The following is a 24,338-nucleotide window of genomic DNA, read 5'->3' as shown; positions in this document are numbered from 1 at the left end:
TAATGTTTTCATCATGAACTAACATCAGCTAAAGTATCAAAACTCTCTGGATAAATGAATATCGCGCCAAAATCCAAAACTTGTTATTCTATATCTGATTGGTTTGTCCATAAAGTATAGCTTCGCCATATTTGAACACATAAATATTGGTACAGAGTGGTATGGAATACATATACGCCACACAAGTCACTTGATTTTTGTATGGGCTGTAATACTACCCCGGTGCCCAAACCCGAAGTAGGTGATTTCCTAAGGGGGCCACATCCGGAGCCTTCGACCTAAAGATCTAATCCTCAAGGCATTGGAGCAACGTTAAAAGATTCACTCCCATGGTAGTCAGCATTTGGAGGAGGGAAAGAGCGGATTCTCCTCATACCCGGTCGTACCAAGGCATTTAGGGGCTTATATAAACAGAAATCTTGTCACAAATGAATTGTTTCATATGATACCCTCTTAATTAAGAAAAGAACATCCAAAACAAGGACTTATTCACTTACATGTGAATTATTTGATATCGGATTTAAATCCATTACAATGATTGGATTTTCTTCATTCTCTGGAAAACGTTCCATACCATTCATAGTTAATTCATCACGATGATAAGCAGTTGAATTGATGTTTGTATTTATTACTTCATTACTATTGTTAGTAGTATATAATCTTGTTTGTGTACAAGGTGAATTGGGTCGTGTATTATTATGCATCAGTTTAGTTCTATCAGAATTTGGCTAAAATGTTAACAAAAAAAAATAATCAAAATAGAAAAATAATCTTTCATTGATAGGGAAGTTTCTTTATGAATGAAATCATGAGTCAATAGAAGCTAGATCACCATGGAAAACCTGGAAGCACCTGGATGAGTTCTGCCACTGAGGAGTCCCATAGTAGGACGAAACGGCAGTCAAGCAGTGCTTCCAGGTTTTTCATGTTGGTCTAGCTTCAATTGACTCATGATTTCAACTATGAAAATACTGAAATCTCCACAGAATCCCTTCTAATTTTTTTCTATCATTATCTTGAAATTGTAAACAAAATATTCAGTAACTAAGTTTGATATTTTTGTTCACCACCATCTTATCTTAATATAGTGCACGCAATACCGAGTCACTTAGACTAGTAGCTACATTGAAACTTGGTCGATAGGATTCGAACTGTACTAAGAAGGACCTGATATATATGACATTTATCACCACCCAGTGATCAATCAATCAATCGTAAATACATCTCATACAGGAGGTCAGTCGAGGCCTGGATAGCTCAGTGGTAACGTCTCTGACTGTGAAGCTGAGTGACACGGAATCGAATCGATCAGGGAGCATCAGGTCCTTCAAGATTACAGGTACACCTTGCTGACGAGTGCCAAGTAGCACGAAACCTGGGTCAATGGTTTCCCGTTGACTACCTCCAACCACAATCTTATCATGTATGTGTCCTAAAAATAGATTAAGAGAAATTTTGGAAGATATTTTGAATGAAAAAAACTAGGATTTCATACTGTTATAACATTCAGACTTCCACGTTTGTACGAATAGCACGCTAAGTTGCCTTAGACGAATACCTACATTAGATTCCCCCTCCCCAGTATCTATTCTGCAGGACTTCAACACAACTTAGATCCAAAAATGTGATTAGTCTGACTAGAACGTAAATGTATTTCCACACTGAAAAAACCGACAACAATGCAACACAATAGGTCAACAATTACAATAATTCTAAGGATAGGAGAATATATAACTTATCTAGTACGTGTCAAACTATCTACAAGTCTGATTAAGCAAATAACCAATCATTATTATCCTTGCTCACATATCAAAACTACTTTTTGTTAAGTATTTGATAGTTATAAATGTAAGTTTTCAATAATTGAAATCAACGTTTATGTAGATATTACCAATGATTTAATCAATCTTCTGATATTCTATTATCTTAAATGTAACTAACACTGATAATTAGTGATATGAAGTGTTAACATATAGTCTATCAGTTGTCTAGTCATTATCATTGAAAAATATATATGTAATTTCAATAGTTGAGATCATGAATCGATTGAAGCTAGACCACTATAGAAAACCTGGAAGCACTGGACGGCTGTTTCGTCCTATTGTTGGATTCCTCAGCAGTATGCATCCACGATCTCGCCTCCAGAGGTTCAAACTCAGAACCTGTCGGTCTCGAGCGAAATAACCTCTAGACCACTGAACCGTTCGGCATCCAACGGTGCTATCGTCTAACTTCAACCGATTCACGAAATTGAGTGACACATCCACCATCGATGACATTCAATGATTGTTTCCGAATTACGAATTCATAACTTTGTAAATGTATACTATTAGATGGTAATCTAGATATCTAACAAGTAAACACTCGTCTGAATGTTTTGAATTGAATTCTTGATGAGTTCACGAATGCGTACTGCCGAACATTCTCAGAATATAATGAAACATCTATTCAATATTACCTATTTTCAAGTGCTACAACATTTGATACTAATCTATGAATATTACCAGTTTCAAATCTATTAAACTCAGTATTATTAATAGGTTTTATAAATAATATTATACATTTTATAGAAACTGAAATAGTTATAAATTAATTTTCTTTCACTTAAATATTCGTTTTATTATTTATGTCAGTCAGTCAGTCAGCTACAACGTAGGACCAGGCACATTTATGTATCGGTTCAAGTTACCATACCTCGTTAGCACAACAAGATGAACATCGAATTCATAGAAGTAGTTAATTTAGTTGTGGTAATATATAAAAGATAGGTTGTATATAAAGATATAGTATAGGAAGAAAGACAGATATGAAGCAATTTCAATCTCAAGGTTTAAGTGAAGACAGAGAGTATATAAACCTACGCCAATGTGATCGATTCTAAGCCATGTCACCTAGAGTCTCCAACCATTGATTACGATAGTCACGCAGATCCCAACCAAGTAATCTGCATCTACTAACATGGCTAAGACTAGAAGTTAGTGACTTCAAGCACTGATGCCAAGTTTTGGTTTGGCCGCCCCTAACTCTCTTCCAACCATCTCCAATACTAGTCATCATAGAGCGTCGTGATAATCGGTGTTCAGGCATACATAACACGTGACCCAGCCATCTCAGTCGGTGAAGATTCATGACCTCATCAACTGATTTACCATCATTCCTTAATACCCTGCGTCTAACCTCATTATTACTTACCCGATGATCCCAGCAGATGCGAGTAATATTTCTAAAGTATGTGTGGTCAAATACTAGTAGCTAAAATATTAGTCAACCTAATCGCTAAAATTGGACTACCATATTTAAAGACCTCTGGAGTCAATCCATCAGGACCAGCTGTTCTTCCTCGTTTCATATTAGCTATAGCCTTTTGAACTTCAGCTACAGTCGGGGGACCTACTTCAGTGTTCCATTCAGACTGTCTGAAAATTGTGGGTAACTGTAGAGTAGCTGAAGGCAAACCTAACTGTTCTCTAAAGTGTTCTGCCCATCGTTCTAAACGTCTGGGCTGAGAGCAGATAAAGGTTTCGTCTTTTTCTGAGATTGTTTTGCTTACACTTGACTTCTTAATTCCGGTTTCTTTTGTGAGTCTGAAGAGTTGCCTGGTGTTGCCTACAACCTCTGCCTTTTGCATCTTTTTTGTTCTCATTGTCCACCACTGCTCACGATCGTTCCTTAGACTTTTAGTTAACCTAGATCTGATTTATTTACGCTCTTCATCGTGTTCATAGCCTGAAAGGGATGAGTTTACAAGAATCCATCAGTACACTTCTGTACAGTCAGCAGTACGACTTCCCCTTCCAACCTTGGGTTTGTCGCTTTTAGTTTTACCGCTCTTCAGCCGACCTGTCTGGCATAGTAAGATCTGAAGGAACAATTGTTCCAGCCAGTATAGCTCGATTGGTTCATCAAGCCCGACCACTACATCAAAGTAGCACCAACGGTCAGGATTATTTATGAGGGTAATACATTTAATAAATATGAATATCTAATAATGTCATATACAATTACTTCTGATTTATTATTTCTAACATTGTGAAATTGTGATGAATTCATTCGACTTTGCATTCGAACTGATGAACTGTTAGGATCCATTGAATATGATTGATCTCTATGATTGATTGATATATTTGTTGAAGATAATTGTGTTGAAATAGTTGAAGAATTTTTTTGTTTATTTAAATAATTTGTATCATTTGTACAAGAATGTAAAAAATTTGAAGGCACAAGACCACGACGACCATCTTTTGTTTCACCATAATAAAATCCATCATCATCCATATTACCATATACTGTAATTTGTTCACCAGCTCGAAATGATAATTCAGCCTTTAAAAGAAAGAAAAAATAGAGTATTCTTCTTTATATGTCGTACTGTTAACGAAATATTCAAATGAATGTTATAAATCTTCGAGTCCCAGAGTGAACATCAACTGTGAAATGCAGGTACATCCAGCTGACGAGTCTCAAATAAAAAGAAACGCGTGTCCTGGATTACACTGCTAGCCACTATCCATCTTTACTTACCATGCTTGTGAATTAAGGCTATATCGAGGCAATACGCACAGTATGCACATATGTCAATTAGAGACTGACCAGTTGCAGTCCTAACACATCAATGGGAAGATTCAAACAAACAATACTAAGTAAATTTATTCTTCCTTTATATTGTCGTTCTGTTAATCAAATATTCAATTGAATGTTATAAATCTTTAAGTAAACGAACAGATTATTAAAACTACTAGCAATAGATATGACCCCAAAACCGATAAAATCACTGTCAAACAATATCGTACGAACCCAAGTACATAGTGACAAACTAAGGCTAGCCAAACATTATGTGCATGACAAATTATAACAACTGAGACAATTGCTATACAGGATAAAGTGGCAGTTCTCCTTGTCAACGTCTACATGAACATCAGTTACCTGTTAAACGAAAAGATAAAGCTTCGTTCATATCAATGGGTGTGAATGTCTATGGAGATGGGTTCAACCAAACAACCAAAACGAATATTGAAAGAACGACCAATCTAATTTCCGGCCATCAGCACTATTTGTTATTCAGCTATCGAGAAATCCTGATAGATCACTTCTCTTTGAAGTATGTATTGATGATGCTGTTTAAGTGAACAATCTAAGCTTCACAACTAATCCATTCAGTTTAGAGATCCCAACAAACACAACATTCTCATCATGAGATACAAATAGTCTTCAATACTGTTTAGTATGATAATTTTCCTTTAACAAATAACCAATTCTATCAATTTATCTCACATTTTAGTATGTCACTAAAATTTTCTATCTGTATCAAGTGTTTACACTTCATCAGTATGGGGTTGTGGAGATCGTTAAGTTTTTGATTGAGATCATGAATCGATTGATGTTAGACCATCATTGAAAACCTGGAAGCACTGGACGGTTGTTTCATCCTAGTAAAGGACGCCTTAGCAGTGTGTATCCACGATCCCGCCACTGAGCCGACCGGCATCTAACGGTGTCACTGTCTAACTTCAACCAATCCACGAAATTGCGCGACCGTTTTCCATTGTCTGAGGAAGATACCTATCTCTACCTGACATGAATTAGCTCTACCGAAGGTTCTGGGTCCGAATCCAGCGAGTGGGATCGTGGATGCACATTGCTGGGGACAGAATGACCACTGAGCTCAGTGGTCTATCGGTCAAGTGCTCTGGTGTGAGACTGGTAGGTTCTGGGTTTGAATCTCTCGAGCCGGGCCCGTGGATGCGCACTGCTGAGGAGTCCCACAATAGAACGAAACGGCCGTCCAGTGCTTCCAGGTTTTCGATGGTGGTCTAGCTTCAATTGACTCAAAATTTCAACTATGAAAATGCTAAATTCTCCACAAAACCCCTTCTGATATGAAGTATTCACATTATGGATCTCAGATTTTACCAGAATATACTGTAATATTGTATTCAAATACATTTGATTGTCCTCACTTGTATTCTCATACACTACAATATCAACTATGGTACAATTGAATGCTATGGATCATTATTTTAGTTTGACAATCATCCATATTGTAGAATGACCACTTTATACAAGAATAAATTCATTAATTTCAAGTCTCATCATCGGTACAACATTGACAAATCTTCAGTTTGAAATTCAGTTATATATACATATTCAGTGATGTTCATCTAATGTCATTCATTGTCTAACTCCAATCCAAGCTAGGACAACTACAAAAGATCATTTATTCTTACTTTCAAAAAAAAATTAGTTACTAATGAGAATATAGGTTGATTATTTTCTTCACTTACATCAATATCTGCATTAGGACTTAATACATGAGGATCATAATCATAAATAGCAATCATAATTTTTGATTGTTGATTAGATTGTTGTTGCTGTGGTTGTGGTTGTTGTGGTTGAACTGATTCCATCGATTTATCTAAAATTTAAAAAAAAATTTTAAAAGAATTTCGGAAATTTATTTCTAATTTACTTGATGTTTGATTGATTGTATTTGGAATGATTTCAGTAGTATATTTGGCTTGAGATTGTGAATAACGTTCTTGGTCTAATTCATTATTATGTAATTCTTTAATATCAGAATAATCAGGTATTGTCATTTGTTGTTGTTGTTGTTGTTGTTGTTGTTGTTGTTGTTGATATACCTGTTCATCTATAAAATCTGTCTATAAATGATAAACAAAGACAATAACACAATAATTACATAATCTTTTTAAGTAGTAAATAAACTATGAATAAAAAAGTAACCAATCAACATGATAATCAGTCAGTCAGTTAACTACAACGTAGGGCTAGGTATACATATATGTAACGGTTCATGTTAACATAGACAGTCCTACTGTATGGAGCGGAGACGTGGAGAACTACAAAAGCCATCATCCAGAAGGTACAGGTGTTTATTAACAGTTATCTACGCAAAATACTTCGGATCCGTTGGCCAGACACTATCAGCAACATTCTACTGTGGGAGAGAACAAACCAGATTTCAGTGAAGGAAGAAATCAGGAAGAAGCACTGTAAGCGCATAAGACACACATTGAAGAAATCACCCAACTGTGTCACAAGACAACCCCTCACATGGAATACTGAAGGCCAAAAGAGAAGAGGAAGACCAAAGAACACGTTACTCTGATAAATGGAGACAGACATGAGAAGAATGAGCAACGACTGGATAGAATAGGTTGGAGAATGCTGGTCAGTGGCCTATGCTCCATTGGGAGTAACAGGCGTAAGTAAGTAAGTAACCGTCATGTTGACATATCTTATTAACACAACAAGATGAATACTTAATTCATAGAAGTAGTTGCTTTAATGGTAGTAAATAAATAACTATATTCTGATGCTACATATAATCTTCTAACTGATTATAATTGGAAATTCATTGAAAATCATATAAGTGATATCTATGTATTTCACTCTCATCTAGTATTTCTAAACATTACATATTCATGTTTAATCATAAACTACAGTATGTATAAACTCCGCCTGTAGCTCCTCCGTGGGCTACTGCCGGTCCCAAGCCTGGATAAAGGAGGAGGATTGAGCATGGGTTTAGCGACCCCATCTCGTAGAAAACCAACTCGTTAAAAAAACGTTAACCAGAAAAAATTATTCAAACCATTTAAATAGTATGTATAAATAACTGAAGAATATTATTAGAATGGAGGTTTGTAAAGATTATAGTTGTTTTAATCATTCGATTCATGAGTTGATGTAAGTTAGAACACTATTAAAAACCTGTAAGCATTATTTTAAAGTCGTTCCGTCTTAGTATAGGAATTCTCAGCAGTGCATATCCACGATCTCGAACCAAAGGGACTCGAACCCAGGACCTTCGATCTAAGAGTATTCTGATGTAAATATCAAAGAAAGTTCATCAATCCTCTTACTGAGTATTGAGCAATCTTGCAAGGATAAATCGTGCTAACAGGAAGACTGGAAAAACATTCTGCAATTCAGGTAGTTATTTTTCGGAGAAGGATCATTTTATATGTAATCAAAATGTATTCATGAAAAATGGAATTCAAACCTGGTGAGATAGCAACTCAATGAAGACAATGGTGGAGAGTGGCACAATTTCATGAATTGGTCGAAGTTAGACAATAACATCATTGAATTCCGACTCAGCGGTCTAAAGGTTAAGCGTTCTTCACGTAAGACCGATAGGTCCTGAGTCCAAATCTCTCGAGGTGGGCTCGTAGGTACGCACTGTTGAAGAGTCCCACACTAGGATGAAACGACCGATCAGTGCTTCCAGGTTTTCAATAGCAGTCTAGCTTCAATTGACTCATGAATTCAACTGTCAAATTACTATACTATATCCACAAAAACCCTCTCTGATTAAAATCTAAATCAGTATTATAATTAAGAAAGTACAGTTCGTTAATCATAAACCAATTACTTTGCATTCTTATTATCCTAGTTATGTCAATAATGAGATATATTGTGATCTTGTCACTTAATAAATCATAATCCTATGTTACTAAACGGGTCTTTTAAAGATTATGGCTGTTTGATATAAAACAAACTACATTAATGAATTCATTGTTAGTAAGTGTAAGAAAAAAGTAAGTAACAAACATTATCTACAATCTTTCATAAGCAAAGATGAATAATAGCTAGCAGTGAACTGCGCTTCCTGAATTCCACTGCTATAACACTATCCATCTTTGCTTATAAGCTTGTGAATTAAGGCAATATCAAGGTAGTCCGCAGAGAATGCACATATGTCAATAAGAGAGTGATCAATTGAAGACCTAAACATCAATGGAAAGATTCGAACAAACAACATCAAGCGAATTTAAACTTTATCCCCTTTTCACAAGCAAATGGCTATCAGGACTCAATAGCTGAGTGGATAACGTGATGGCGTTTGAAGAGAACGTTACTGGGTTCGAGTCCTAAAGTGAACATCAATTCTATGAAATACACGTTTACTTACATTTCGAGGAGTAGTATTACTTTGTGAAATGAATGAATCATATTTTCTAGTTGTATAATAATAATTTTGAATTGGTGAATTCATATCTGTTGAACGAACTTTATTAAGTTGATCTGATGATAAATAATTATTATCTATTAAATTTGAATGTGAATCTATAGAATGATTGATTTTCTGTGATCTTAATGAATGGGATTGTAATTCAGAAACCATATTGGATGGAACCAATCCACGTAGACCATTACATTCACCAAGATAAAATCCATCTTCATCACATTCAGTAAGAATCTGAAAATATATTATAGAAATGAATTGAATAGAAATAATGAATTCATTAGTGGATATTATTTATTATTGACATATTATGGTATATAGTTGAGATCATGAGTTAATTGAAGATAGACCATCATGGAAAGCCTGGATACACTGGATGGCATTAACCTATGGAGTTCAACCAGGTCTGTTGGGAGATAGTAACTCACTGAAGACAATGGTGAATGGTTGCTCTATTTCGTGGATTGGTTGAAGTTAGGCATTAATAGCGTTGGATGCCGGCAAGTTCAGTGGTCTATTGGTTGAGTGCTCTGGTGCGAGACTGGTAGGTCCTGTGTTCGAATCTCGTGAGGCGGGATCATGGATGCGCACTGTTAAGGAGTCCCACAATAGGACGAGTTGGCCGTTCAGTGCTCCCAGGTTTTCCATGGTGATCTAGCTTTAATTGACTCAAGATTTCGATTATCTTTTTCTTAATCAATCGAAAAATTCGTAATTAAAACAAAATCAACTAATATTTACTTATTATTAGATAAAAATAATTTAACCTACTTTGATAAGTTGTCCTTCTCGAAATGGTAGTTCTTCTTGTGCACCATCAATATTTGGTGACATAGTAGTTGGATCATAATCATATAAAGCTACTACAACTTGTATTGGTTTCAGTTCATTATGACTTATTCGACTTGAATAATCATCATTAATATCTAAGTAGAAATCAAAATGAATGAGAGTAAAGTTAAATTTATGATTACAATTAAAGTTTAATGAGTATCGTCAAAACTATATACAGATCTATAAGCAAAGATGGATAGTGTTTAGCAGGGGAATCCAGGACGCGCGTGGCTATCAGAACTCAGTAGCTAAATGCGGATAACGCGATGACGTCTGAAGCGAACGGCATTAGGTTCGAGTTCCAGAGTGAACATCAACTCTGAGATGCAGGTACATCCAGCTCACGAGTCATAAATAGGACGAAACGCGCGTAACTGGATTCCACTGCTAGCCAACATCCATCTTTGCTTAGAATGCTTGTGAATTAAGGCTATGTAGAGGCAATACGCACAGTATGCACATATAGCCAATAAGAGACTGATCAATTACACTCCTAAACATCAATGGAAAGATTCAACCAAACAATAGCGAATGAAATTAATACACACCTTTATTCTATCACACTTGATCGATAGTAGTCATATGATAGATAGAGATAAGTCAATTAATATGATTTATGGCGTTCCTACTACTTTTCTTTATGCGATTCGATCTCACCTCTTACACATGACAGAAGCTATAGGGATTCGAGCTAACATTCCAAGTCTTTGTATTCATAAGAAATTCGGAACACCTTTATCTCTTGTTTAGGTTAATCAGCTTGAATAAAAGATTTTATTGATTATTAATTTCCATACCTTTTGTCCATTTGTTTTTCTTCATCCCCCTCTTTTTTAAAAATATACGCTTCATTGTCCACTTCTTATTACGTAATCTTGTTTTTACTAATGTTATTTTAGTATCTATACAAGTCATAACCCAATTCCCATTAAGAAACATGGATTCCAGCCTTTATTATTCATATAATACCGGATCAAATTATAGAAGTTCACTTGTTAAAAGAATGACAAGATATCCAAAATTTTCAAGTATAAATTGCTGTGTAATAGAGTTTATCAGAAGGGGTTTTTGTGGAGATTTAGTATTTTCAAGGAGTCCTACAATAGGACTAAACGACCGTCCAGTGCTTCTAGGTTTTCCCTGGTGGTCTAGCTTCAATTGACTCACGCTTTTAACTAATTGAGTTTATATAATTAAAATGGGCAATAGTAATTCTTACTTCTTTGATTTCTGCCATATTGTTGTTCATTTTGTATAAATGATTTACTTGGTCGTGAATATTGTGATACAACTGATTGTCTTAAACCACTTCCTTGATCGCCTGATCTACAGCTTTTAATGTTGACTTGATTAAATGGAGGTCTGTATTCATGTTGAGGCATTGGACCGGATGCTGGTGATGGCATGTTAAAGTGAAACGGTCTCTTCGGTCCAGGTGTATATGAATCTGATGGTACTACAGGACGTGAATAGTCAGGGTCATGACGTGTTGTTGAGAAGTTAGCAGTATTCATCTGAGGATCATATGAACCATGTCGTCTGGTATCCATAAAACGAGATCGAATAGGTCTAGTTGGTCCACGAAAATCCTGGTAGGAATACCGTGACTGTTGTTGATACTGATCATTTGCTTGAAATTGAGGTTCATTGTCTGATAGGCTACTATTCCGTGTTATTTCTGAGTAACAGAAAATAAATATCGGTCATTATACATTGATCTGAAAATGGCTTTTCATAAAATTTCCAGTAGAGTGCATCAAAAGTATAGTATTCAAGAGATTATTCACTTTATAAGGGATAAGTAATATATAGAAAAGCTGGCAAAACCTTGCGTAAGATATTTTAATTTGACTTATTTAACATCTGATCAGCTTCATCTTCAACAGGCTTGTTGAGACTGTCTTAGATACGCTGAGTTGAGCTGTTGACTGCGAATGTCATCACGAGTTAGGCTTGTCCTTGTCCAAATGCAAAAGGAAGAGAGGTAGTCTTACCTTAGTTACTAATTAACTGAGGTCCTCGATTTGTCTCTACATGGCCTCACGTATACAGCCACTACCAGGAAAGTCCTACTTACTGCCTTCTCGTTGCGGGAGTGTTGTTTACAAAATTCAGAGGACGAAAAGCGAATATCTGGTTCTTTAACTGAATTAATGGACACGGACGGTCTATCTAGGGGAGTTGGAAAACCCTTATTCCAAACCAATGGTGCACATAGGCTCCAATACCCTGAGGGAATTAAAGTTGTATGAACCTCTTGTTGTTCACTGGCTACCATGAAAACGCATCTTCTTATGTTTCTCCACTGCCTTGTGTAATGGACTTAGAGGTCAAAGGTTCGAGGATTGGGCCCTTAAAGAAATCATTTGCATCAGATTGAGTGCCCGGGTAGTATTCCAGTACTCACAAATAGAATAAAGAAGTGTGGCGCATCTATATTTGATACCTCCTTGTACCAATGTCTATGTGCTTAAATAATAATAATAAATAATCGATGGACATTGAATTATATGGGCAAAACAGCTGTTTTATTTTTGTCATTAACGTACATTTTTGTATTACTATTGTGGTTCGGTCTACTTATATCCATATAAGTAGTAAATGGTGATGGTTGGATATAGAATGTATTTTGCAGAAGATCGATAAGGAAAGAACAGGAATGAAGCGTAATCGGCACGAAAATACATGAACAATGTAATCAGTGAAGACGCACTGATATTTGCAAAAGGAACAGTAAAGATTGAGACAATTGAATGTTATATTGCAAATTAACTGTTTACTGTATGGTTATCAGAATTTAATGAGATAGTCTGTAATTAGTGCTTAAATACATTTGATTGTCCCAACAGTGTTATGAACATTTGAACCACAGTTTTTGGTAGTTGAATTCATGAGTCAATTAAAGCTAGATCACCATGGAAAACCTGAAACCACTGTTTTAATGCTGTTTCGTCCTAGTATGAGACCCCTCAGCAGTGTACAAGACGATCATGCATGTGGGACTAAAACTCAGAACATTCACTCTCGTGCTCCAACGCTTTACCTCTAGACCACTGAGCTGGCCGGCGTCCAATGGTGTTAATGTCTAACTTCAACCAATCCACGATATTGCGCCACCTTCCACCATTGTTTTCAGTGAGTAACTCCCTCCACAATAGATATGGTTGAACTCCTTTGGCCACCGCTTCTCACTAGAGCTCGAAGAAATACCTCATGAAGCCAGTCACTAGTGAGCATATGATGATTATTATCAGAATGGGATTATGTGGATATTGTAGTAATTTTTAATAGTTGAATTCACGAATCTGTCTAAGTTAAACCATCACTAAAAACCTGGAAACACTAGACGACCGTTTCGTCCTAGTATGGGACTCATACTGATAATAATTACGGGTTCACTGATGACTAGCTACAAGATGGATTTCCTGGAGTTCTAGTGAGAAGCCGTGATCAGTGAAATTCAATCGGTGTACGGTGTGAGACAGCTAACCATCTCAGCTGAGGGATGAATAGTTATCATGTATCAATTAAATGTAGACATTAACACCGTTGGATGCTGACTCAGCAGTCTAGAGGTTTGACGTTTGTGCGCGAGAGTGATGGTCCTGGGTTCGGATCCCTTTGGTGCTGGATCGTTGAGAAGTTGCATACTAGGATAGAACGGCCATCCAATGCTTCCAGGTTTCAACTTAAAGCTTAGAAAACATTGCAAGATTCAAGGAAGAAAAGCCTATCTAAAGTATTAGTTTTAAGTCATTCATGAAGTGACTGTTTTGTAAAATATATGAAATACAGGATATGAAACTCAAGATTATTTGCTCATTACATCATCAAATTTATAGAAAATATCTTGGTGCTGTTGAAATTTGTTGAATTCATCATGAACTGATCAATTAGACAATTATCAAGAACCACAAACTAATGAATAACTGTTTCCTCTCACCATGAAAATTATCATCAGTGCTCATCCACCATACACAAATCAACATGGAAATCATAATCATCACCATCCACGGATAACACTTATTACTCACAACAATACAATGACAGTCAATCGTGTGCATATCTTACTCAAATCAATTGACGGTGATGTGTGACTATCTGATATTGACTTCCATGCATAACTGATACACACAATACATGTTCAAACTACACTGGTTACAATCTACAAACAGAACTCCACAAATCACACATTTTTAAATTGGTCATCATCACTTTTGATATTTATAGTTGAGATCATGAGTCAATTAAAACTAGACCACCATGGAAAACCTGGAAGCACTGTTTTGCAGTTGTTTCGTTCTATTGTGAGACTCCTCAGCAGTGTGCATCCACGATCCCATCCGCGGGATTTGAACTCATAATATTCATATATATGCATTTTACATAATGTTAGCATTATAAACATATAAAACTGACAAATCAAATATATTATGTACTTACGTATTTCCGGTAGTGAGAGATTTTCATGAGGATTACGATGACCAAAATAATACTGTTTTTTTTTAAAAAAAAAGAGGTATGACAAAATCAGATAAATAAGGCAAAAACTGGGTAATAAAATGTCATAACTTCATTGATATAGATCTAACAGACATGCAAGTAATATGTTAACATTTATCAAACAAAAATCACGTGTACAAGTCAGTCAGTCACAACGTAGAACTTCGTACATGCGTACATCAGTTCGAGTTGCCATAACACATTAGCACAGAGATGAAGTTGTCGATTCAAATCCCATAGTGGTAGAAGTAGTAAGAGTATAAACAGTAATTTGAAAGATTAGGGTTTCAAGATCTTATTCAAGAAGTATAATCCAGTGAAATAAATTTGGAAAGAGAATAAAGATAGGGACATGAACAATGCAAAAGATTAGAATTTGGCAGAACACAAAGAGTGTATGGACCTTCGCCACTGCAAACGATTTTGAGCCATGTCATTCAAGGTCTCTTACCATCGGTTGTTATCATCTCGTGGATCCCAACCACATAGTTTACACCTACCAACATGACTCAGTTCACCATACAATAGTAATAATAAGATGACATATTATAATTGAGATCATGAACTGTACAATATTAGAACATCATTGAAAACCTGAAAGTACTGGATGATCGTTTCGTTTTATGGATCCATTTTGGATTTCTATAAATTCATATACTTACTTACTTACTTACACCTGTTACCCCTCGTCGAGGAGCATCGGCCGCTCACCAGTATTCTCCATCCAACTCTGTCCTGAGCCTTCCTTTCCAGTTGCTATTCATCCATTTCATATTTGTTTTTCTATTTTCCGACGTGATGTGTTCTTTGGCCTCCCTCTTTTCCGCTTCCCTTCCGGATTCCAAGTTAGGGATTGCCTTGTAATGCACATTGGTGATTTCCTTAATGTATGTCCGATCCACTTACAACGTCTTTTCCTAATTTCCTCTTCACCTGGAAGCTGGTTTGTCCTCTCCCATAAAACGCTGTTGCTGATAGTATCCGGCCAATGGATGTTGAATATTTTGCATAGACAACTGTTTATAAATACTTGTATCTTCCTGATGATGGTCGTAGTAGTTCTCCACGTTTCACTTCCGTACAGTAGGACTGTCTTGACGTTCGTATTGAAGATTCTGACTTTGAAATTAGTTGACAGTTGTTTTGAGTTCCATATGTTCTTCAATTGTAGAAATGCTGCCCTTGCTTTGCCAATTCTCGCCTTTACATCCGCATCCGATCCTCCTTGTTTATCAACGATGCTTCCCAGGTATGTGAATGTTTCCACATCTCCCAATAAATTCATATATTGTTACTGAAATGAAAGTATCAAGTAGAAACAACTATGGAAATAAAAGATACCATTCAACCATACAACCATAGGATAACCGTCATATAACCCATTCTAAAAAGTGTAATTGACAACACAAACTTCAAGACAACAATGACAGTAAGAACGACAATACTGTGCTTCTCACAACACTTTTCATGCTCATAATGTGGAAATTTTTTTTTTTTTACCCTTTCTCTAATTGGCCATCGTCGATTTTCAATTCCTATAGGTAATGGACGATAATGTTTAGGAGTCCTATGAATAGGTACATTTCCGATATTATATTCCATTTCTGTATTTCTAAATGGATGAGACAATCCACTAAGTTTATGAATCCTTTTAGGACTTGTACTACGACTTCTTGTATTCACTAAGCAAGTTTCAGGAAGTGGAATCTTGTTGAAATTATCCGTTTGACTAAAATAATTTCGATTGTTTAACATTGAATCAGGATATCTTTCTTCATTGGATGATGAAGACAATGGAAGAATTTCATGTTTTCTATGCTGATTATATGGATACTGATCAAGTAATCGTCTTGAACTATGTTTGAATAAACTGGTTGGTTTATTCTCTGGTGATATTCTTCCACTGTAAGTATGACTTTTGAAAGATTGTGGATGATTAGGTAAGTTGTAAAAATGTTGACTTTTATATAGAGGATACATTTTACTATCATAAAGATGATGTAAATGTCTCCGTCTTATTCCTTCCCTTCTATTTAAACGTCCTATTGTAAAAGATTCATGATATTCATGTGGATAACCTCTATCTATATTACTTCTTATAACACCACGTGGTTTCCATCGTCGATTAGGATAATCTGCTGTTAAATTATATGATGAAGATGTACGAAACCATCGATTATTATCTGGTGCTGTTGAAGATTCACTTGATGCTGAACTATTCAATGAAGCTTCATCACTATAATAAACATCTTTTAATGGACCATATCTTAAATTCAATTCATAATCATCTGAAATGGATCTAGCTTGACGTAATTTATATTTAGACTCTTGATTATTTCGAGGGTAATGACTTTTTTGATATTGATAATATCGATTAATTGGTGATTTTTGGGTATGTGACGTATCCCAAATCGATTGATATAAATTATTTTTAGGTTTTATAGTATGACTATAATTACTTATTTCAGTGATTGGATTATGATCATGATCATCATTATCATTATTCTTTAATTCTTGTTTTTCTAACTTACGACGAAGTAATAATGCCTAGATAGTAAAAAAAAATTCAAGAATAAGTCAATAATAACATTGACATTGATAGGCTTCAATCCAATAATGGAAGGTAAAATTCAATCAATTTTTATTTTATTTTATTTAAACACATGAATATTAGTACAAAGGGGCAACAGATATATATGCGCCGCACAAATCTCATTTCATTTGTGTTAGGGCTTTGATACTGCCAGGGTGCCAAGACCGAAGAAGGTGGTTTTCTTTGGAGGCCCACCCGGAGCCTTTGACCTAAGGATTTGATCCACAAGGCAGTGGAGCATCGTAAGGAAATGCAGTCCCATGGTAGCGTGTGACCAACAATCGATTCATACGCCATTAGTTCCCTTAGGATACTGGAGCTCATGTGCACCATTGGTTTGGAATGAGGGTTTTCCAACTCCCCTAGGTGAACTTTCCGTGTGCACCGACCCGGTTAAAACACCGAATATTCGCTTTTCATCGTCTCAATTTCGTAAACAACACCCATGGTGCGAGAAGGCAGTGAGTAGGACTTCCCTGTCAGAGGCTGTATACGCGTGGCCATGTGAGAGCATTTCGAGAGGGAGAGCCGACTCTCTTTACTGTCGGCCGTACCAGGGCATTTGGGGGAAAATCATATATATATATATATATATATATATATATATATATATATATATATATATATATATATATATATATATATAGTTTTAAACGACACAGTGAATGGAATGAATTAATTAATTAGTTTTCTTGTGTTTTTATGTAATATATTTGTGGTGTATACTACTTATGTTGACAGATATAAGTAGTATGTAACACAAATTAGTAGTTGAACACCTAACAATAGAAGATTAAGTAGATCTAATTGAAAAGAAGAAGGCTTTAAATAGAGAATAATTGTAATAACAACAAGAATGAAGGAATGATGAAGTCTGTAAGAGATAACTGATGGAAGATGTGCAAACAATGTACATAATATATAGCAGCTCACATACAATTGAGTTTGTTTACATCTAATGTGGCTAAGCTCTTTTGTTAACTTATTTAACGGAAAATCATTTGTACAACAACAACAACAACCTATCTATACGATTGTACCTTTAGTTAGTACGCTTGAGCATTGCTTACTACATACGCATGTATTCATTCTGCTAGCCTTACTATTAATCACCTAATTTATTCGATGATTCATGCTTTTCCATTTGTATATATATGTACATGTTCATTGTACTCGCTTACTCGCTGACTCGATCAATTGATCTCGCTCACTCATTCGACTCTCACGCTCACTCGCCTGATTTACGACACTACTCTTTCATGCTTGCTTAACGTGCTTTTAATTTCGGATATCTGTGTGTGGTCCAATAATAAACGCAATCAACCCTTCGTATTCGCTTTCTGATCTATACACCGTTGGGGCGTTATCGAGTAACAGTTATCGGGAGAAACAATATACGAAGTTTAAGGATAATATCGAATATCGACCACCAGAGAATCGGAAGCCTCGTCGAGCGAACACAAAACAACTTTTGAAGAAAACGCGACGGCATTTGAAGCGGAAAGTAGTGAGTTTGAGTCCAAGAGTGAACATCAACTCTGAGATGCAGATATATCCAGCTAACGAGTCGCAAATAGGACTGCGTCACAAGGCAAGCCCTCGCTTGAAATCCTGAAGGTCAAAGGAGAAGAGGAAGATCAAAGAACACATTAATCTAATAAATGGAGATAGACATGAGAAGAATGAACAAAAGCTGGATAGAACTAGAAAGGAAGGCCCAGGACAGAGTGGGTTGGAGAGTGCTGGTCGGCGGCCTATGCTCCATTGGGGGTAACAGGCGTAAGTAAGTAAGTATATTCGATACAATCATTGATCCAGATAGACAATTAGAGAAATGAAATGAAACAAAATGACACAGAGTGCCCGAAGTCAAGTAAGTCAACTCCATTTGATAATATGTGAATCAATATTTATATTTAGACAAAAATATGTTACAGACACATAATAAATAGGGCAAGCAATTAACATACATACGATTATATCAAAAAAACACTCACGGTTAAAAATCGAATAAGTGATAAGGTCAAAATGTGACTTGAGAATGTTCACCTACTTATTATGATTAAATTAAGGTTATAAATTTATGTGGGCAATTAAGATTATGATTTAAAGTGGAATGTTAAGGTTAGGAATTTATTTCATTTTATATAGTTGAAATCATGAGTCAACTGAAGTTAAAACAACATGGAAAACCTGGAAACACTGGACAGCCGTTTTTTCTTATTACGGGACTCCTCAGCAGTGCTCATCCACGATCCCACCTCACGAGATCCGAACTCAAGACCTATCAGTCTCGCGCGCGAGCGCTTAACCCCTAGACCACTGAGCTGACCGGCATCCAACGGTGTTAATGTCTAACTTCAACCAATCCACGAAGTTTAAGCAACCGTCCACCATTTGTCTTGAGTGAGTTGTTATCTCCCAACAGACGTGGTTGAATTCCACTGATTACTGTTTCTCAGTAGAACTCTAGGAAATACCTGTTGAAGCCAGCCACTAGTCTGAATATGTGGAATAATATCAGAAAAATATTATTCATTCAACTAGTCAATGAATATTATTACCCTTTTTCCATGGTGATCTACCTTCAATTGACTCATGAATTCAACTATAAAATTACTGTAACATCCACAAAACTCCTTTCTAATAATTAATTTTATTGTTTTGACATCAGCTACAATGTCAAAGTTTTATTTGATTAAATGAATGAATAAATTTGGCGCCCTAAATCTAAAATCTTCTACCTTAGATCTGATTGATTCGTTCATAAATTATAGTCTCATCGATGGTGCGAAATTAGCCAGATAATAATAATAATAATAATAATAATAATAATAATAATAAGGGATAATAGCGATAATAATAATCAAAAACTGGTGGTTACATAATCACATGTTAACTTACATGAAGTTATTGTATCTAGGTCAGTTAACTTCACTTAGTATCGTTTGTTTGAATCTTCTCATTGATGTGTAAAGACTGCAACTGGTCAGCCTCTAATTGACGTATGTGCATACTGTGCGTATTGCCTCAATATAGCCTTATTTCACAAGCATTATAAGCATAGATGGATAGTGGATAGCAGCGGAATCCAGGACGCGCGTTTCGTCCTATATGGCGTTTGAAACGGAAGGTACTGGGTTCGAGTCCCAGGGTGAACATCAACTCTGAGATGCAGGTACGTCCAGCTGACTAGTCCCAAATAGGACGAAACGCGCTTCCTGGATTCCGCTGCGAGCCACTATCTATTTTTGCTTAAGTCAGTTAACAGTTACAAATAAAATTATTTAACAGATAAAATAATATAATTGCTATGCCAAAGAATGGTTACTTTCTTTCAATATCTAATAACTTCTTTATGTAGATTCGTAAACGTAGTTAGAAGTAACCTCAACTATTGACTGATTTGATCTCTTTATGTTAAGTTTATATGGATTACATTTCCTGATTATGTAATCATTCATATAAATTTCTATTAATCTCATGTAAAATATATTTGTATGAGTCAATTGAAGCTAGATCACCATCGAAAACTTGGAAGCACAGATTTCAACTATGAAAATACTGAAATCTCCACAAAACCCCTTCTGATTATAATCATATGCTCACTAGTGACTGACTTTAAGATATATGTCCTGGAGTTCTAGTGAGAAGCAGTGACCAGTAGAGTTCAACCAGGTCTGTTGTGAGATATCAACTCACTGAAGACAATTGGTGAACGGTTGCTCAAACTTCGTGGATTGGTTGAAGTTAGACATTAACACCGTTGGATGCCGGTCGGCTCAGTGGTCTAGAGGTTAAGTTCTCTGGCGGGAGACCGTTAGGTCCTGGGTTCAAATCTCGTGAGGCGGGATCGTGGTTGCGCACTGCAGGGGAGTCCCACAATAGGACGAGTTGGCCGTCCAGTGCTCCCAGGTTTTCCATGGTGGTCTAGCTTTAATTGACTCATGATTTGAACTATGAAAATATTGAAATCACCACAAAACCCCTTCTGATTATATTTGTATGAACTGTGAGAGATATATGATCAATAATTTGATATGATTGTAGCTTGCAAATGTAAATTCTTGATACAATATCCTCAAATAAACACTTACCAGAAGATAGGATAATTCGTTCGTAAAAATAAATAGTATGATAGAACAAAATTACACTGTAGAAACAATTTTGATGAATGCGTAGTTAACGTTCATGTATGTAAGGAGTAAACTATCAAAGCATAGGGTAAGTTGAGTGGAGTCATGTAGTTAACTTTAAGAGTTACGTTAAGATAAATAGGCGATTTAGTGTCAACTAGATATAAGGTGATAAAGATCTTTTTTTCACATGCAACGTTCTATTTAGAAATGTTTGAAGGAACAGTTATTTAGTCTTCTGCTCGTCGCATTCATCTTGAAGTAAAATGAATTGAGTTCAAGACTCTGTGTGAACTAGAACACTGGAATGAATGTGTATGCATCTGACAAGCCTTACTTTAGATGAAACTCGTGATTTAAATTCTGCTGCTAGTCATAATCCTTCTATTCTGGCTTGACAATAGCCATACTTACTTTATTTACGCCTGTTACTCCTAATGGAGCATAGGTCGCCGACCAGCATTCTCCAACCCACTCTGTCCTGGGCCTACCTTTCTAGTTCTATCCAGCTTTTGTTCATTCTTCTCATGCCTATCTCCATTTATCAGAGTAACGTGTTCTTTGGTCTTACTCTTCTCCTTTGACCTTCAGGATTTCAAGCGAGGGTTTGTTTTGTGACACAGTTGGGTGATTTCGTCAATGTGTGTCCTATCCACTTCCAGTGTTTCTTCCTGATTTCTTCCTCCGTTGGAATCTGGTTTGTTCTCTTTCACAGTAGAATGTTGATGATAGTGTTTGGTCAATGGATCCGAAGTATTTTGCGTAGATAACTGTTAATAAACACCTATATCTTCTGGATGATGGACTTTGTAGTTCTCCAGGCTTCCACCCCATACAGTATAACTGTCTTGATATTTGTACTGAAAATTCTGATTTTGGTGTTGGTTGACAATTGTTTTGAGTTCCAGATGTCCGCCTGTACCTCATCCGGGGGCTACTGCGGGTCCCAAGCCCGGATAAAGGAGGAGGGTTGGGCATGGGGTTAGCGATCCTATCCTGTTAAAAACCAACTCGCTAAAAAAAACGCCAACTAGAAAAAATTATTAAAACCATTATTGACAATAGCAGTTAAAACTAATTTCTTTGATGAACCAGGAAAAAAGACATAGCTTTGAGTTGTTCATGAGTAAACTAATCAATTAGATTCAGCGCTATTATATTTCCTGTCTTAATCCTACTCCATTCTACTAGATAATTCAAACAGTTTTGGAAAAGAAGTAAGTATATTTAAAAAAAGTCTATATAATGAAGACTTACTTCAGCTGAACCTAAAGCATCAGCTGTTGGACTAGGCTTACGTACAACATTCTCAGCTGAAACAACTAATAATCCATGATCTCCATCTGAATTTATATTTTCTACATTTTGATTATTTTCACGTGTAGTTGTCTCTTGTAGACCATCAAGTGATAAAGATACACCAGCCAATTTAGCTGTATTTTCATTCTATAATATAAATGAAAGAGTCAACCAATTTATAAACGAAATATGGAGTAAGAATACAGAAATCTTAGTTCTTATCACAGACTGATATCAATAGAAGAACTATTCGAAACTGGTAACGCTGAATAATTGTTGAGATCTTCAACAATCCACTATTACTACTTCCAAATGGGATGGATTTACAGAGAGAAGAATATACAGCATTGTGTATTAGATTTCGAATCCAATAGTTTACATAGTTCGAACTTCAGATACTTAGTGACACTGCACAGTTATTGTCTAACATAATTTGTTATCTATTCAAACTACGAGGTAGTTGAACTCCATTAGATATAGCTTTCGAAAGACTATCTAAAGACAGTTAGTAGTAAGCGGGAGTTTGTTAATAAGACGAGAATCTATGATATCACAAGTTAACACTGATAATCACTGATCCTGTTACGTTAACAAAATACAATATGCCATGTCGGTTTATTGAAAGTTCTTGAAAATATTTTTTATCATACAGTTACAAATTCATATGGGCTCATATGTTTCTACGGCAAATATAAAGAATTTTATAAGTTGAATTCATTAGTCGATCCAAACTAGACCATCATCGAAAGCCTGGATGCACTAGACGGCCGTTCCTTCCTAGTATGAGACTCCTTAACAGTGAGTATCCAAGGTCTCGCACCATAAGGATTCGGACTCAGAACCTTCGATCTCGCATGTGAACTGTTTACCTCTAGACCACCGAGTCAGCATCTAACGGTAACAATGCCTGAATTCAATCGATCCATGATCTTCCACAACCCTTCATCCATCATCTGAAGTGAATAATTGTCTTCATTCGACATAGATGGAATCTCATACAAGGACGAAACTGCCATCTAGTGCTTTCAGATTTTTAATGGTGATCTATCTTATATTTATTGTGATTGTAATCAAAATGAAACAAATTAGATATACAATTAAAGAGTTTTGAATGGTTAAAAGAAAAAAAGGGAGAAAAACAACAACAAAAGAGGATTTTACAAAAAAAAAATCTAAACGAGAAAACAAACAAACAAACATGATATCAATGAATAAGAAGAATAAATTAAACAATTGTGAGGCGAAAGAAAAACAAAAACACAAAAAAAATACAGAAAAATTAAAAAAACAAAAAAAACGAAAAACAAAACAAATTAAGATGAACTTAAAAAATAAAAAAAATAATAATGATCAATCTATTTTGTAGTAATAGTACTTATCAAAGAAGATGATATATGATCATATGCTCACTAATGACTGGTTCCATGAGGTAATTCTTGGAGTTCTAGTGAGAAGTCATGGCCAGTGGAACTAATACATGTCAGGTAGAGACAGGTATCTATTTCAGTACAATGGAAGTTGGTCGCGCAATTTCGTGGATTGGTTGAGATTAGCTATTAACACCGTTGGACACCAGCTCAGTGGTCTATCGGTTAAGTGCTCGTGCGTGAGACTGGTTGGTCCTGGGTTCGGATCTCGAGAGGCGGGATCGTGGATACGCATTACTGAGGAGTCCCACAATAGGACAAGTTGGCCGTCCAGTGCTTCCATGTTTCATGTGGTCCAGATTCAATTAACTCATGATCTCAACTATATAAGAATAATATACTTTGATGTAATGCATTCATATAGAGATATTGGTAATAACCCTTTCATCAACGGATTTTGTTCCTAACAATAAGATTTAGATGGAATGAAAATACTCAACAAACTGTAAAGATGGATAGTGGCTAGCAGTTGAATGCACGACGCGCGTTTCGTCCTATTTGGGATTAGTTAGCTGGATGTACCTGCATCTCAGAGTTGATGTTCACTTTGGGACTCG

At 35.9% G+C, this 24,338-nt stretch overlaps 1 protein-coding gene across 1 annotated transcript in view; it reads right to left on the bottom strand.

The window, feature by feature from the left end:
- Positions 1 to 485: 485 nt before the first annotated feature.
- Smp_176510 (hypothetical protein) overlaps positions 486 to 24,338 on the bottom strand; it is a gene marked incomplete at both ends in the record, with an annotated part of 63,596 nt that continues 39,743 nt past the window's right edge. Inside the window, 8 exons of the mRNA XM_018791224.1 lie at positions 486 to 728; positions 4,006 to 4,323; positions 8,936 to 9,223; positions 9,761 to 9,915; positions 11,043 to 11,501; positions 14,267 to 14,318; positions 15,827 to 16,873; positions 22,313 to 22,501. Of these exons, the coding sequence (XP_018645561.1) occupies positions 486 to 728; positions 4,006 to 4,323; positions 8,936 to 9,223; positions 9,761 to 9,915; positions 11,043 to 11,501; positions 14,267 to 14,318; positions 15,827 to 16,873; positions 22,313 to 22,501 (2,751 nt within the window). The remainder of the gene's footprint in view (positions 729 to 4,005; positions 4,324 to 8,935; positions 9,224 to 9,760; positions 9,916 to 11,042; positions 11,502 to 14,266; positions 14,319 to 15,826; positions 16,874 to 22,312; positions 22,502 to 24,338) is intronic.

This window comes from Schistosoma mansoni, assembly GCF_000237925.1.
Source record: "Schistosoma mansoni, WGS project CABG00000000 data, chromosome 3 unplaced supercontig 0141, strain Puerto Rico, whole genome shotgun sequence".
Taxonomy (NCBI): Eukaryota; Metazoa; Platyhelminthes; class Trematoda; order Strigeidida; family Schistosomatidae; genus Schistosoma; species Schistosoma mansoni.
This window is presented reverse-complemented; position numbering and strand designations above follow the sequence as displayed.